Below are 18,522 nucleotides of genomic sequence, written 5' to 3' on the forward strand. Positions count from 1 at the left end.
TTGTCCTTTGATGTACAGCTATGAAATTTGAACCATGCGGTGGCATAGCATTTTTCTCAAATGCAATCTTGTTTTGAATGGAGATTGAATTTCTCACCAAAAGATGGGATGTGCAAAGTTAATTATATTAAGAGTCAGTGATGATTTATTTGACAAGTTGATAATGATTTATCTAAAAATTTGTTCAAGTTCAGGATGACCTGTTTGTTTAATGCAGATGCTTTAATGCATGCATCTTACTGGAAGGGCCAATTTCCTGTCTGAAGTGCTGGTCTGATTTACTATATGAATATATTTTTTTTGGTGTTCTTGCACTTTTTATCATTTTATATATGTATGTAAGACAAAGGGTATTATCTTGGAAGCAACAACTCTTGCATGAATATTTATGGAATTCAATTCTGTTAATGAGTTTTGCATCCAACTTCTTCCTCTTCATTCATTTAATCTTAAGATGATGACTTCAGGATTTTATTTGTTGGTTACTGACTCTAACATGGAATTTTACTCATAAATTCCCTTTTGTCCACTTAGGAAATTAATATCAATTGGGAAAAAACACTACATTGATTTAACTATTAAACGTTTATCACACTGACTGTTGTTTAACTTGTAAGTGGAATAATACATTTCAGAGCACTGGAGAAGAAGTTGCGGTGAAGGTTTTCAGCCAAGCTGGACACATGCGACCTCACGATGTTCAGATGCGAGAATTTGAGGTGATGACCAAACTTAAACATAAGAATATTGTACCCATGCTGGCTATTGAAGATGAGGTGAGTTTTCCTTGGTTAAAATTTATCAATTTTTATAAATTTTTAGATTGATTATTGGTAGTTTATCGGGAGCTATTTTACTTACCGGGTACATAGATATCAACAAAAATGCTCATAGATGAACTTTAATGATTGCATGATGTTGGTCTGGTCATCTATTGCGCACATTATCTACAATTTCTATGAACAACATCTCCTTCATAACTTACATGGTAGATTATGTTTCCAAACTCTGCAAGAATGATCTGTAGGTGGCCCTCTACAAAAGTTATATTTGAGGTACTTGCTGATACATGAGTTAGTAAATCATAAGAGCAAAAAATAGAAATCATTAAAAAAAAAAATGAAATCTTACCTCTGTATATAATTATGAGCCGCGTCATGACAATACCAACATAATGGGTTTGCGACCAGCATGGATCCAGACCAGCCTGCGCTTCCGCACAGTCTGATCAGGATCCATGCTGTTCGCTTACAAACCCTATAACAAGTAGAGAAACTGATAGCGAACAGCATGGATCCTGATCAGACTGCGCGGATGCTCAGGCTGGTCTGGATCCATGCTGGTCGCAAAACCACTATGTTGGTTTTGTCGTTACACGGCTCATATAACTTTGCATCCTTGACCTCAAATCATGTGAAATCCTGTATTTTGCCATTTCTATGTTTCAATGTCCTAATAAAAATGGAGTTAATGAAAGTTAAAAGGAGCCACCTTTGTGATTGTGTCTTATTATGCCATAGTAGCAGTTACACTAAATGATTCATGGAAATAAAGGACTGATCAAGCATTTTGTATTGAAATTGGTAGGTTTGCTTGTTAACATAAATTTTTATACTAATATGGAATTTAAAACACTTGCAAGTTATCTGTTCTCATGTAATGTTTATGACAATAATAAATATTTTAGAACCAGTACAAAAAGGTATTTCAGTGAGTCAATCATAGTGTAGAACAGTTAAATTAGAATACAATAAGATATTTAAAAGGTTATCTTTTCGAGCTATTTCAAAATATATCAGATCTTAAAACAGCACAATGTTTAGACTGGTTGACCTTTTCTATGCTTATAAAATGTGGATGGGATTGGTTTGTATGTCCGTTCATATGTAGTTTGTCATTTTTCTTGTCTGATCAATAACTTGACAAGGAATAAGCCCCTGGTTTATCTTTGTCACCTGATAGGGGCATTGCCCATAGCCAGTAAATGACCTTGGTAAAAGGTCAAGGTCACTGGCCTTGACTGACCAATAACTAGAGAACACTCTGACCTACTGTCCTATGATTTATAGAAGTTGGTCAAGACTAAGAAATAACCCCTAGGAGATTGAGGTCAGTATAGGTCAAAGGTCAATTATATTGATCTGAAGGTCATTAAGTAAATGTCACAGTGATACATTAAATACTTGTCACATCAAGAACAATAGTTTCCCCAGTCATACAGTTTGTGAAACTTCTTTGTTTTACATTTTTTGTTAAACTAGTATTACATGTTGATATATTACGCAGTACAGCAAATGAAGTGAAGTGCCCTGATACATTTCTTATTTAAAAGTACTTTACCACTGCTGTATATACATAGGGACATACAAAAACTTTTCCATATATCCGGAGTTCACTGATGGCATATATAGTGAATTATTTCCTTTTCTGATATGAAATGATTTTATAATGAGTCAAGGTGCGTATATAGTGAATTATTTCCTCATACGAAAAGATTTTATAATGAGTCAAGGTGCGTATATAGTGAATTATTTCCTCATACGAAAAGATTTTATAATGAGTCAAGGTATTGATAATAAACTAATTGTTCAGCATCATCATTGTTATAGAGGTGTAAAAAATTAGATTTGATGATTTGTTTTAGAAAGAGCATCGAAACATACAAGGCTATCTGATTTGTATGAGGAGCACGCCAGGCGTATAATCAGATTGCCAAGTTGTTTTGATGTTCTTTCTCTTTTGTATTATAGGTAAAAATAATAGCACGTTCCCTGTTGTCACATTATGAAACCCCAGAAATAAGGTACCAATGAACTAGCATGTGAATATGATATATTTCTCACTATATCTTTTTCTGTTGTCACAATATGTAAACCCCAGAAAAAAATGAGCCAATCAATGGTCATGCTCTGGAGTGTGGATAACTGATACCTGCACTCCAGTTAACGTAATGTGCATCATCACAGTATTGGTATAGGATTTTACCCTGGTATGTTTTCTATAGTAAAGTCTCCAAACTATGATACAACAGTGATATATTGCACCATGTAGACTATTTGCTGGTAGTCCAAATTTTAGAGATTGAAATCAATATGTAACATTCTGGGCTTTTCTCATAAAACTGATACTCTGAAACTTTTCCCTACTAAGTCTGGGGTACTGAACATACCTTAATTAACAATAACAAATAAGTAAATATAATGATATTAAGGGCAACACATTGATCACTCTATTGTAAAAGGTTACAAGCTATAATTGTAAAAGTTTATTTGGGGATCAGTTGGTAGAAAACCCATATTTGCTGAGTTCTGGATAATATATTGGGACTAAAAATTATGAGTTCCCTTTAACCCATTACGCGATATACACGCCTTTTTCACCTTCCCCCCCCCCCCCCTTTTTTTGTTGTCTCAAATGGTGAAAAAATGCCTTATTACGCCCCCCAACACTTGTTTTTGTTTGAGAAATGTTGTTAAAAAAAGTGACCACTTTTTCGGCGCAGCCCCCCCAACTAAAAGATACAGAAGGGGGATGTGCCCCCTTCTGTTTGGGGGGTTTGAAGGGGGGCGGCAAGAAAATTTTGGACTCGTGAGAGGCTAAAAATGACCCCAGATCGATCATAAGGTAACGTGTAACCAATGCTGGAAAGCATTTGACTATCTCAATCCATTGAGAGGTTGCAGCACTTTGAAGTCAATTTAGATGGAAAAAATCAACGCAAAATAATGATTTTTGGCAATTTTGAGATGCCCCCTCGTTGCCATGGTTACAGAAAATTTAAGCCTGAGCATGTTGTTGCAAAGGCAATGGTCCAGTCAACATTTGTGCCAAGTTTGATTAGTATGTAGCGGGAGACTTTTCAATGAAAACAGCCATTTTTCTATAAGGATATTTTTCATAACATTTGTTGACTGTCTTCTGTAAATCAGGTTTCTGGTTGTGTTAAAGATATAATACAGAGAGGCAAACCTTATAATTATGACAGAGTGAAAAATGCTTAAACTCTTTTTTCAGCAATCAACAAGGAATAAAGTTATTATAATGCAATTAACAGAGCATGGCTCCCTGTTTAACATGTTGGAAGACCCCAAAAATGCCTATGGACTCCCAGAGGAAGAGTTTCTCATTGTGTTTGAACATGTCAGTAAGTATCACATTGATGGCAAATTGCCATTTACAATTGTCTATAATTTAATTAATTTCCCTGTCAAGCATATAAACCCCAGTAATATTAATGACAAGAAAGTTTTCTGGCTCATTTTGGTCCTGCAGTATAAATGTTTTATTTACAGTATATGTTTGGTAGTGATAAGAACAGAGAACATTTATCAGATATTAATATATCCTCTGATTTTATTTATCTCTTGGATTTAAAAATCTTTTATTTTAAACATTTTTTATATGTTTGGAAAAGGAAAGAAAATTAGAAAATTCATTCTCAGATTTATTTTACCAATTGCAATTCATTCAAAATATATTTCTAAAAAATTATCGATATTTTACCACACCCATGACCTTTTAAAGAATCATTTATTCTCTTGAATATGGTAAGTCCCCAGATAGAGACAGTTTCACCTTAATCACCATATGAAACCATCGTTAAATGGTACAGCTTATGATAAAACATGTTAGTATTTTGTACACATATTATTTCATTCAATTAAGAGTTAAAGGGAATTGGTCAGTAATGGAAAGTCAGTGTCATACAATGAATAATTAATTTGAAAATAATAAATATTATGCATGATAACAAAACACGAAAGAATTATACATTGGCAAAATTGAGATACATGATCCGATATTACATACATTTCCATAGCTCTAGAACAAATATTACTATTCATCATAGATGTTCATTTTAAATCACTTCTGACTTTATCAACATCTTTTTTTTCAAGTCACAATTTATAAGAATGTCCACATGATACATTCCTATTGTTTTCATCAATACTTGAAATACACACTTAGTGTTATCTGTAAAATTGAAGGTCTTTTGAAGGTGATTAAGTTACACTTTATTCATCTCAACAGATAATGATTTATTATCCAATGTGTATCCATTGTTATCACTGTAAACTGTTTCTTTACCACATCCGCTCCGATTTTAACCACACTCACAGACAAGTAATACTTAAGTTGTTCTTCTCCAAAGTTGTATAAAAAGTTCAAGAATTACACTCATTGGTCTCAAACTTTATAAATGAAATCTTGCAAAAATTCTCTTGTCAGAACCTATAAGGCCAAAGCAAAAAAGGGTTATTTAACCCTGTCAAACATAACCTAGTGGGTCTTTAAAACAATATAAAACACAGAGCTGAAACTTGTAGGTTTGTAGCATATCCTAGTAGTTTTCTGGAAAATTTATAAATCATTGGTCTTGAAACTATTTTTTGCACAATTTATTATGTTTCTTTTTTTTTACCCTTGTTAAGCTTTTTATGTGAACTTTCATTTCTCAAAATTAACTCATTAAAAACTCATTCAAAATTTAAAACTCATTAAACTTATACCTAATCAAAATTAGAGTTTTAAAAGGGAAGGTAACTTTGTTTTTCATTTTTGCTTACACATGCTTATTTTTGCTTAGATATGCTTGTTTCGTAAATTATTATGTCAAGGTTCATTTTGGTTCATTTATAAAAGCTCACATTGAAATTCAGTTTTTACTTGTTAGCAAACAAATTTACTTTTAAAGAAACTTTGTTTATTATGTATATTAGAATGCATTTATAAAGGGTATTTTATTTTCAGCTGCAGGAATGAAGTACATGAGAGACAGTGGCATTGTGCACCGGGATATAAAACCCGGAAATATTCTCCGCTATATTGGAGAAGACGGAAGGTAATAATTGTATTATATATTTTCTTATTGTAAAACTATAACACTATAATGAATCATCTTTTATCAGATGTACTGAATCATTAACAATATTTACACTCAGCATAAAAAAACTTTACATGGACTTAAAATATAGGTGTATTCAAATAAATCTAATTACATTTTATTGTGCCCCCACTTTAGTGGCGGGCATTTAGATTTTCCCTTGTCCGTCCTTCCGTCCGTCCATTCTCTTTTGTGTCGCATGTAACTCAAAAAGTATTTGACCTAGAGTCATGAAACTTTACTGGAGTGTTGATCAGCATGTGGAGTTGTGCACCTGGGTATTTTCATCTGGATATTTTTAGTATTTTTAGAGTTATTGCCCATGACTTAGTAAAATTTTGCAATTTTCAACTTGTGTCGCATGTAACTCAAAAAGTATTTGACCTAGAGTCATGAAACTTTACAGCAATGTTGATCAGCATATGTAGTTGTGCACCTGGGTATTTTCGTGTGTATTTATTTATTTAGTATTTTTAGAGTTATTGCCCTTGACTTAGTAAAATTTTGCAATTTTCAACTTGTGTCGCATGTAACTCAAAAAGTGTTTGACCTAGAGTCATGAAACTTTACAGGAATATTGATCAGCATGTGTAGTTGTGCACCTGGGTATTTTCATCTGGATATTTTTAGTATTTTTAGAGTTATTGCCCTTGACTTAGTAAAATTTTGCAATTTTCAACTTGTGTCACATGTAACTCAAAAAGTATTTGACCTAGAGTCATGAAACTTTACAGCAATGTTGATCAGCATATGTAGTTGTGCACCTGGGTATTTTCGTGTGTATTTATTTATTTAGTATTTTTAGAGTTATTGCCCTTGACTTAGTAAAATTTTGCAATTTTCAACTTGTGTCGCATGTAACTCAAAAAGTATTTGACCTAGAGTCATGAAACTTTACAGGAATATTGATCAGCATGTGTAGTTGTGCACCTGGGTATTTTTGTCTGGATTTATTTAGTATTTTTAGAGTTATTGCCCTTGACTTAGAAAATTTTTGCAATTTTCAACTTGTGTCGCATGTAACTCAAAAAGGATTTGACATAGAGTCATTAAACCTTACGGGAAGGTTGCTCAGCATATTTAGTTTTGCAACTCGGGTTTCGCTTGTGGATTTATCCAGTATTTGTAGAGTTTGACTTAGTAAAAACCGTTATTTTATGTTGTTATTTGTTGCTTGAGTTAGAATCAACCAACTTTACAAGAATAATGATCAACATCACTAAATTACAGGAATAATGATTCACATCACTGTGAAGGTATGCACCTTGGACTTTGCATGTGGATTTTTTCAGTTTTGTTGAGTTATTGCCCTTGACTTACTGTAGTATAAATTTGCAATTTTCAACTTGTTCATGCATAGCTCAAAAAGTATTTCACTTGTAGGCCTGAAAGTTTACAAGAATGTTGGTCAACATGTGTACTTATGCACCTTTGCTTGTGGATTTATTCAGTATTTGTAAAGTTCTTTCCCTTTACTTAGTAACAGATTTTTAGTTTTCAAAAAATATTTGACCTAGAGTCATAAGATTGACAGAACAGTGGCGCAGTGGGGGCACCCGTGTCCTATGGACACATTTCTAGTTTCTTAAGATATTGCTTCGATTTGCTCACATTTTTGTCGATCTAACCAAAAAGAACAATTTATACACTAAAATATTCTGACATAGGGGCCTAAATAAAAAATGCAGGAATGAAAGATGATAATAAACAAGACTTTTGAGGTTCTGATTCTTTGAATTAAAACTAAACAACTCAGTAGCTGGCAATACACGCTCGAATTCTGTGACCTCCTCATGGAGTGAAGGTAACTTTTGATTAAGCCGTTAGGCAGGGTCTACCATTCCACCTGCAGTGCCCATAGGAGGTTGTTAACATTGTCTATCTGGTGATTTGTCCTTACTCTTCTCCCAAGTTCATTCCAGATATGTTCAATGGGATTCATATTGGGGGAGACAGTGGGCCAGGGCAAGACATTAATATGGTTGCGAGCTAGAAAATTGGCCGTTAATCAGGCGTGTGGTCTTACATTGTCTTGCTGGAAAGTTCAGCCAGGACCATGAGTCTGCATGAATGGTAACAGAGTGTTTGCAAGAATATGCACATAACTCTGTGCTGTAAGGTTGCCAAGCACATCCACAAGCTCTGTTTTTCGGTCCCCCATAATCCCTCCTCATACCATCCAACTTCACCCACCAAACCATTCCTTTTCCGGATGCAACATTGTGTGTAACGTTCATATCTGGGACGATAGATTTGCACCCTGCCGTCAGCATGACTTACTCTTAAGCAAGATTCTTCGCTGAAAGTAAGCCAACCCCACTGTTTTCGCTGTGCCCAGGCTAACCTGGATACCTTATGACGGGGTCTCAGTATCTGACCAGTATTTATGGTCTCCGGGCAAGAATTGGAATGTTGGATTGCATAAGGCTATTTCGGAGCAGTAACTGTAGCAAGCAAAACCGGCTGCAAAGGCGATTCAGCCTAATGACATGGTCTTCCCTTACTGACGTCGCACTAGATGCACCAAATCTGATGAATGGATCCAGTGTTACCGAACTGTGTACTAAGATAATGAATTGTTTGCCTAGAGCAGCCAAAATGCTGTGCAACATCCATAACCCTAGCACCCACTTGCAGCAACCCATTAGCCTGATTACGTTAAGAGCCATGGCTTAGCTGCTGAAAGTCTTAAGATTGATATGCAAGTTATTACTTGAAATGTAAATACATGTATGTTGTTTTTTTTTCTCAAGTACATTGATTTTTTCTTAAGGTTTTTCTTGGAAAAATGTTTTTCATCTTGAGGCATGCAGCTTTAAGAATTGGTGATAAAAAATAAATGTTAAACATGAAACATGACCTATGATACTACATATATAAATTAATGTAGCTTTGTCAAAGATAAAAAAAAGATTTGTGACTATTATAAAGTCAAACAAAATAGATTTCTTACATATTAACTTTTTTTTTGCAATGGAAAATTTCAGAATTGACAGAAAAATCCTAGGAAATTTCCACTGTAAGTTTAGAATATTTGGGAAATTTCCATTATTACATTAGCACATATGTAGTCATTGTGCATGTATAATTATGACTTTGTATTTATTTTGAAGTTGTTGTTTGTAAGGAAACCTTTAAATTTTACTTTTTAACATGAAGCATTTAGTTAATGATATTTATTTCATTTTATGATATAAATTTCACTAGTATTCAATAGCTATAGATTTTGGACAATTTCCAAAAGAAAACATAGATATGATGCAATAATTCAATGAGTCATCCAGCTGATTTAGAATGGGGCTATAGGCTCAAACTGACTGTCTGGGCCACCTTAAAACATAGAATGTTTGTGGAAAAAAACAACAAGAAAAATGGATTGCCTCAGAAGAATTTTCATGACAACCCGCGTGAAAAGGCATTCTGATTGTATAATATATTGTATTTACTGAAAGGGATGAAGTGATGAAATCAAGCTTATAATTATTTGAAAGACTTCATAAACTGAATTTGTATACATAAATTTGATATGTATGAAAACACATGACAGTCCCTTATTACTGGGGAGATTCTTAAAGAATAGAATGGTTGGTTACATGAAAAAAAAAAGAAATCTTGAATCTTATCTTGATTCAGCATTATTAAAAATTTAAAAATTACGAATATGATAGTGTAGCAATGAATAAAACTTGAAAAGATATATACCCGGTGGTATATTAGATAGACAGCTGTTTGTCAATAGGTCAAATGATCTAAGTGTTTGTTTGCATAATGAGGGTGATATAAGACTCTTAAACTTTGAATGTTTTTTATGAATGGGTGTTGAGACATTGCCAATCACAATTTTTTTTTTTGCTAATTGAATGTCTTCAAACTTGAAAGGACAATGTCTTAAAATAGATCAAACTCATTTTGATCTTGACTCGGAAGTGACATTGACATTGAGGTCAAATTATTTTTATTTTACAGTTTTTAGCTCACCTGAAAATAAAGTGTGTCTGTTATACAAATGACTTCTTCTAAGAAACCACTGGGACAAATTTGATGTGCAGCTCTTAGTGGTGATAATTAAATTTCCAGGGAGTATTATCCAAAAATATGAATTTTGAGCAAAAAGAAGGCTACTGTTTTGTGTAGCAGCCAATGAGAATCCAGATGTACAGTAACCCGAGAATATATGAAAAGGAGGTAGCCTTGAAAAGGGCCTGCCTTTCAAGCAAGCACCCTAGCTCACTTTCTTTGTCGTCCCTGCTACCAAGCCACAAATCCTGCAAATTTTCTGTGACCTGCATGCATTGAGGGGGGAAAAGAAGGGTTTGGAATCCGAGAAAAAATGTCTGTCATCAATATTGGGAAGGGTTTATTTACCAGACTCAAACAAAAAAAGAAAATATTGCTGATAATGACATAGTGAACAGTTTCTGTCATACCACAGTTGTTAAACTTGTTGTATCCCCTGCAACCCCATGATGTATCTTTTGGATAGGGGGCTGTGCCAAAAAGTGGTCACTTTTTCAAACAACATTCTCAAACAAAAACAAGTGTTGGGTGCCTAAATAAGACATTTTTCACCATTTGAAGCAACAAAAAGGGGGGTTGAAAAAGGCGTAAAAAGGCATTTATATCTGGTAATGGGTTAATTGTACTTAATATTTAAGATTGTAATGTTAAACATGACCTATGTAACTATGTCTATAAATGAAAGTATCTTTGTCGTTTTATACAAAGAAAAATGGTATGTGAAAATAAGACCATACAAGGAAGCTGTCAAAAAAATGAAAATAGAGTGCATGAAAATATTTTGTATTTAAAGGAAAATTTTGGAAAAAAATTGGAAATATTGCTTGCAATAATATGTATGAAAGGAAAATTTCAGAAAAAGATGGCTTGCAAATAAGTTGTAAACAAAGGAAAATTTTGGAAAAATCATAGGAAATTTCCACTGTTAGATTAAAATGTTTGGGAAATTTCCTATATTACATTAGAATAAATTTAGTCATTATGCATGCGCAATTATTTTGAAGTTGTTGTTTGTGAGGAAACTGTAAAAAATTTACTTTTTGAAGATATATTGTAATATGAAGCATTTAGTTAATGATATGTAGGGTATCAATTTCTATAGATTTTTGACAATTGCCAAAAGAAAACATAGATATGATGCAATAATTCAATGAAACCCCCCCTCGGCAAAGGAAAATTTTGGAAAAATCATAGGAAATTACCACTGTTAGATTAAAATGTTTGGGATTTCCTTTATTACGTATAGGTTAGTGTTTAATAATATGTATTAAGTATAGGTTAGTGTTTAATAATACGTATTAACAAAAATAATTGGTCAAGCCTGCTGAAGGCAGGCGGCCAATTATTTTTGTTAATGTGTATTATTAAACATTAACCTATTTAAAGACATTTTCTACAGTTTTATGAAAAAATAATCCTTTCATAGAATTTTCTAAATTTTTTGTATGATGAGTAAAATTTAATGACGAATTTAAAAATAAAAAGAAAAATATATGTTGACGTGTTGGATTTCTTGTAAAATGGCAGTTTCCATGGTAACCGTATATCTAAAAACTGTCAAAATAGCCTAACTGTGTTATAACGAATAGAAAATGTATAAGATAGCTTAAAACACACAACGAGCATTGTTTCATGCAAAGATAACCTTATCTTATGATTCTGTATGAAACAAATGATAATCTGAACATATTTTTTTAAAAATTGAGTATTCCATGTTCCTCAACCGAACAAAAAATGAGGAAAATAAACATGAATTCTGAGAATAATTAGAGATATTGAAAAAAGTATTTCATAGGATTTTCTAATTTTTTTGTATGTTGTGTAAAATTTAATGACAAATTCAAAAAGAAAAAGAAAAATATATGTTGGCGTGTTGGATTTTTTTAAAAATGGCAGTTTCCATGGTAACCGTATATCTCAAAATTGTCAAAATAGCCAAACTGTGTTATAATAATGTATAAAACATATTTCTTTAAAAAATGAGTTTTCATGCTTTTTAACTAAACAAAAAATGAGAAAAATAAACATGAATTCTGTAAAAAATTAAAGCTATCAAGAAATTTCTTTCATAGAATTTTCTACATTATTGATATATCAAGTAACATTTGATTTACTGATTATTTGCTTATAGCCGATATTTAAACATTTATCCGAATACTATTCAACTTGACCTTCATTTGAAGAGTAATTATCCGTGATTATCTTTCTTGGATGCGCATAACGATGCGCACAGAAAACTACCGAAAACGTCTTTAATGATCAACATTTTTTTTTTCAACCAAAAACAAGGCATTTCTCTAAATCACTGATAGCTGCGCCCTTTCGCTCTACAAGATGTCCACATCTTGTCAAGTTGCTAACATGTCACATTCAGATAAGCTAAATAAATGGCCCTTTCAACATATTATCAGGCACATTTTTATTGAAATGTCACAGAATTTATACCTTTATCTACAGTAAGACTATCATTTTTCTATAAAATATCTGAAGAGGAAAACATGCAATTAGGTAAAAACAATGGAGTTAATGTGTATATCCTTTTAAAATAAATGGAAAATGTGAGAAAATTACGTAAAGATTATTAATTTTCCCCCGCCGATGGAATCATGAGGGGGATATAGTTTTGGCGTTGTCCATCCGTCCGTCCGAATTTCATTTCCGAAGTAGTTCTCTGCAACTAATGGCTGGAATTCAACGAAACTTTATGGGAATGTTGATCAGCATGTGAAGTTGTGCACCTGGGTATTTTCGTGTGGATATTTTTAGTATTTTTAGAGTTATTGCCCTTGACTTAGTAAAATTTTGTAATTTTCAACTTGTGTCGCATGTAACTCAAAAAAGTATTTGACCTAGAGTCATGAAACTTTACAGGAATGTTGATCAGTATGTGTAGTTGTGCACCTGGGTATTTTGTCTGGATATTTTTAGTATTTTTAGAGTTATTGCCCTTGACTTAGTAAAATTTTGCAATTTTCAACTTGTGTCGCATGTAACTCAAAAAGTATTTGACCTAGAGTCATGATACTTTACAGGAATGTTGATCAGCATGTGTAGTTGTGCACCTGGGTATTTTCGTCTGGATTTATTTAGTATTTTTAGAGTTATTGCCCTTGACTTAAAAAATGTTTGTAATTTTCAACATGTGTCGCATGTAACTCAAAAAGGATTTGACATAGAGTCATTAAACCTTATTGGAAAGTTGCTCAGCATATTTAGTTTGTTCCTGGGGTTTCGCTTGTGGATTTATCCAGTATTTGTAGAGTTATTTCCCTTGACTTAGTAAAAACTGTTTCATTATGTTGTTATTTGATCCTTGAGTGCTTGAGTGCTTGAGTTAGAATCGACCAACTTTACAGGAATAATGATCAACATCACTAAATTACAGGAATAATGATTCACCTCACTGTGAAGCTATGAACCTGGGACTTTGCATGTGGATTTTTTTCAGTTTTGTTAGAGTTATTGCCCTTGAATTACAGTAGTATAAATTTGCAATTTTCAACTTGGGGTTTGCTTGGGGATTTATTCAGTATTTGTAAAGTTCTTGCCCTTTACATAGTAAAAAGATTTTTAGTTTTCAAAAAATATTTGACCTAGAGTCATAAGATTGACAGAACAGTGGCGCGGTGGGGGCACTTGTGTCCTATGGACACATTTCTAGTTTTTATTAAAGAAGAATTAAAATGATTTGTTACAATAACATTTAAAAATATTTGAAAATTGTGAGATCCCTTCTTGATGCCTTGAAAATGGCAATGAAGTCTGGAGATTAAGATGTTTTTACATCTAGGTGAGCTATTGTGATCCCCAACCGTCCGTCGTCATGCGTCGTCAGCAATTTCTTTAAACAACATCTCCTCAGAAACAAATGACTGCACAGCAACCAAACATTACAGGAATGATCCTAGGGTGGTCCCCTGCCAAAGTTGATCAAATGGTTCCGGTCTGTTGCATAAGTAGGTCACAGGGCCAGAAAAGGAGTTTCAAAAATGCAAAATTAAAAAATCTTGTCTGAAAGTACAAGGCCTAGAGCTTTGATATTTGGTATATGATATAACCTATAGGTCCTCTACCAAAATTGTTCAAATTTTAGCCCTGGGGTCAAAATTGGCCCCACTCCAGGGGGTCATAGATTTTCCTTATATGTATATAGTGAAAACTTAAAAATTCTTCTTGTTTGAAGGTACAAGGCTTCAAGTTCAAAGAATATTACAGTTTATGCCATGATTAATATATAAATAAAGCCTTATGTCTTCCGTTGTTGTGTTAATAATAACCAGTACTCGGCGGGGGATATAAATTCAACGAATTTGCTTGTTGATACAAATTCGTTATTAGCTTCAAGTGAGTCGCATGCTGTACAATGGCACACTTAGGATGACGTCATTTTACCGTTATGAATGAAGTTGTAATTCATACGCTGTTGTAAGAAAGTAGTTACAGTTGTAATGATATCAATTTTCATTGAAAATAAAGATAAAGAATTTAAAATATAATCGAATAGGGTAGAATATGCAAGAAAAAACATCTGACATATGTTTGCGGTTTGGATCGGAATATCCGTCCCTTGGTCACCCGCCCATGGGCAGTAACTCGGGAAGCCTCGTTATCGCCCAATAGGCGGGTCACCTCGGGACGGATATTCCGATCCGAACCGCAAAATATGACAGATATTCTTATTGTAATATGAAGCATTTAGTTAATGATATGTATGGTGTCAATTTCTATAGATTTTGGACAATTGCCAAAAGAAAACATAGATATGATGCAATAATTCAATGAGTCATTCGGCTGATCCTGGACATAAATCACTCACTGCCAAAAGGGATGTTAATGCTTAGGAAGTTGTTGCAGGCTAAAACTAACTCTCTCAGAATCATTCTTTGGCCACCTCAAAACTTTGAATGTGATTAAAACAAAAACCACCAACTCAAATTCAAAATGGATAATGCCTCAAAAAAAATTTAAGGACAAATTACCCAATTATCTCATTGAGAAGGCATTCTGATTCCATATTGTATTATAATTACTTATTAAAATTTTTTTAGAAATTGGTCTTGATATGATGAAATCTAACTTATATTTGGCAGTTAGTTTCAACTGAATTTGCATACATGTAAAATTTGAAAAATTGTATTTATGAACGCATGAGTCACCTTAATGTGAGTATCAGCCTACAATCTCTTGATGAGATTTGTTAGTGAAATCTTGAAACTTATCCTTAGTTAAAGCGTATAATTATAGCTCAATATCTGATTCAAAAATTATTGTTTGAATTTTAAAAGTATACTACCAAACTGCTTGTATGAAATTAATATGGTAATTTATTGCCTTAAAAGCAGGATAAAACCCTACTTAAAAATTAATAGCAAAATAGTATTTTGTTCCAGAACATTTTACTCTGTTTACTTATTCATGTGTATTAAATAACAGTTGTATCATAGCTCGGGGACCTTTCTGTTGAAAATGTGTCGGAGTTAAATCGTATACATATACATGCACTATGCCTATTGATTGGCTAATATTTTCTGGGGTTTACTTATTGTGACGGAAGAGAAAGCGAAAGCGATAGAAATGTCATTTTCAGATGCTCATTCATTGGTTCCTTTTTTCTGGGGTTTCATATTGTGACAACAGGATTTTAAGTTTGACTATGATACAAAAGAGAAAGAACATCATTTAAGTTTGACTATGATACAAAAGAGAAAGAACATCAAAACACTCGGCAATCTGATTAATACTTTGGGGCTACGCCCCCTCGTACAAATCAGATAGCCTCCTGTTTCAATGCTCTTTCTGTTACTTACAACCATTTTAGGAATCAACCATATAATAATGGAACCAATATTTTACTGTTGATAAATTTTATTGAAGTATTTCATAAGATATAGATTCATACCCTTTAATAGTTTGTTCAACATTATTAAAAATTTACAAATTACAATCAATTTTCAAGGGATGTGATAGTGTCACAATGAGTGCTATAATTATCAAATAGTTGAAACAGATATACCTTGTAGTATATCAGATAGACAGCTTTATGTCAATAGGTAAACAGGTAGACAAATAATCTAACTAATGTTAATGTTTGCTTTGAATGGTTTTTATGAATGAAAGTTGAACCATTGCCAAGATTTTTTGCTATTGATTATAACTTTGTTATTTATGAATTGAATATCTTCATATGTCTTAAAATAGATCAAAGTCAATTTGACCTGGACTCGTGGCATTGACTTTGAGGTCAAATTATTTTAATTTCACAGTTTTAGCTCACCTGAGCACAATGAGCATCTGTCATCAACTTTTTATAAAACAACTTCCTCTCAGAAACCATTTGGCCAAATTTGATGAAAGGATTAATTTTGAAGCTTTAAGTGGTAATAATTGCCCATCATGCAATTTCAAAGGAAAATTTAAGCCAGATATATGAATTTTGAGCCAAAAGAAGGCTGCTGTTGTGTGTAACGGCCAATGAGAATCTAAATCTACAGTATCCCGAGAATATATGAAAAGGAGGTAGCCTTGAAAAGGGCACGTCTTTCAAGCAAGCACCCTAGCTCACTTTCTTTGTCGTCACTGCCTACTTTGTATGGCCACTTCCCTCAGCTTTAGTCAGGACATCGGCAGCTAGTCTCCAGTTGTAATTTAGAGTTGTCTGCTACCAAGCCACAAATCCTGCAAATTTTCTGTGACCTGCATGCATTGAGGGAGAACAAGAAGGGTTTGGAATCCGGGAAAAAATGTCTGTATTTTATATTAGGAAGGGTCTATTTACCGGACCCAAACAATGAAGGAAAAATTTCTGATAATGACATCATGAACAGTTTCTGTCATACAACCACACTTTCTGTCATACCACACGGTTGGAGCCGCGTCCGTGGTCAAAGGGTTAGAGTCGATGACTTCTAATCCAGTAACCTCTCTGGCGTGGGTTCAATCCCCGGGAGATGCTTTGGTAGTTTAGCGCGGAGGAAGGTAGTCTTAGGTACTGGTGTAACTCTCCAGGAACGATGGTTAGGAAACTACCGTCCTATATGAGTGAAATACTGTTGGAAAAAGGCGTAAAATGAAACAAACAAACAAACAAAACAAAACCACACAGTTGTTAAACTTTTGTTGCATATGTTTCAGGTCTATATATAAACTGACCGATTTTGGTGCAGCAAAACAATTAGACCATGAAGAGGAACAATTCATGTCATTATATGGAACAGAAGAATACCTGGTAATTTTTCTAAAATATTTTATCAATAAATAGGTGACCTTGACCTGTTTTGGATATTGGTGATAGTAAATAAATAAACACTGTAATTATATTGCATTAGAAAACCTGTGCCACCATGTTAGGGTCAAGCTAGTGTACATTATTTATCAAGAAGTAACATTTGTAGTTACTCAATGTTATTAATTTGTCACTGTAAATTTCCGAAATGAAGATTGGAAGGTACCACAAGTAGGTTTTAAGTAGCTATATAGCTTAATTGATATTTGTGTTTTTAGCTCACCTGTCACAAAGTGACAGGGTGAGCTTTTGTGATCGCTTTTCGTCCGGCGTCCGTCCGTCCGTAAACTTTTACTTTAAATGACATCTCCTCATAAACCACTAAGCCAATTTCATCCAAACTTCACAGGAATGTTCCTTTGGTGGTCACCTTTAAAAATTGTTCAAAGAATTTAATTCCATGCAGAACTCTGGTTGCCATGGCAACCGAACGAAAAAACTTTAAATATCTTCTTTTAAAAAACCATAAGAGCTAGAGCTTAGATATTTGGCATGAAACATCTTCTAGTGAGTGTCTACCAAGTTTGTTCAAATAAAAGCCCTGGGGTCAAAATTGGCCCCGCCCCGGGGGGTCATTGATTTTCCCTATATGCATATACAGTGGAACCTGTCTTTTCCGAACTCGTCCGGACCAGAAGAAAAGTTCGGTTTAGAAAGGTTTCCGGATTAGAAAGGTTTACGGATTAGAAGGTTGTTTTACATGTTTGTTCATGTTATTAGCAGAATAGTTTAAGGAAAGAAAACAAACGGGAATGCATTTGAAATTGCAATAAAATTATTTATTTTTGCAATCTCTTATCGTTCATTTTAATACATGTGCATACAAAAATAAATAGATAAATAAAAATAAATAAGCAAAACTGTTATATTCTCAAGGGTAAGTTAATCTACGATGTTAAACAGAAGGCTGAGACATGATTAAATATTCGTACCAGCATTTGTCAATTGTTGTTTACTCTTATCCGATTCAGTGATTATCCGAATTCACTGACAGTTTCCATTAATTTCCATTACCTAATCACATGTCATTAAATCCATTACAGAAGATAAAAAGATATTTCTATTTCATTATATCAAAATATTTATTGAAGGCGACGAAAAACAATCAATTAAGCAATTATAGTAGATATGAAGGCAAGCTAAGTGTAATTTTCACACCTTCGCAGATCATATGTTTCACCCATTAATCAAGCGAAATTACTCTTATCAGTTTGGTGTTGTTTACACCTACAAGATGTGCGATTTTTTGTTATTTTGAAAGTAGGTGTGACATTTGGCAAAATCTGTTCGGATCCCAGAGGTTAATTTTAGAGTAAAATAAGAACAAAAATTGAAAAAA

General features: G+C 33.4%; 1 protein-coding gene across 3 annotated transcripts in view; it reads left to right on the forward strand.

Moving 5' to 3' along the window:
* LOC132729681 (serine/threonine-protein kinase TBK1-like) overlaps positions 1-18,522 on the forward strand; it is a 117,751-nt gene that overhangs the window by 69,627 nt on the left and 29,602 nt on the right. For all 3 annotated transcript variants that reach the window (XM_060715493.1, XM_060715495.1, XM_060715494.1), the window contains exons 2-5: positions 636-776; positions 4,015-4,144; positions 5,752-5,842; positions 17,033-17,126. In XM_060715493.1, coding sequence (XP_060571476.1) covers positions 636-776; positions 4,015-4,144; positions 5,752-5,842; positions 17,033-17,126 — 456 coding nt within the window. The remainder of the gene's footprint in view (positions 1-635; positions 777-4,014; positions 4,145-5,751; positions 5,843-17,032; positions 17,127-18,522) is intronic.

Source organism: Ruditapes philippinarum, unplaced genomic scaffold (genome assembly GCF_026571515.1).
Source record: "Ruditapes philippinarum isolate M1 unplaced genomic scaffold, ASM2657151v2 ctg1389_1_1_1_1, whole genome shotgun sequence".
In the NCBI taxonomy this organism is placed as follows: Eukaryota; Metazoa; Mollusca; class Bivalvia; order Venerida; family Veneridae; genus Ruditapes; species Ruditapes philippinarum.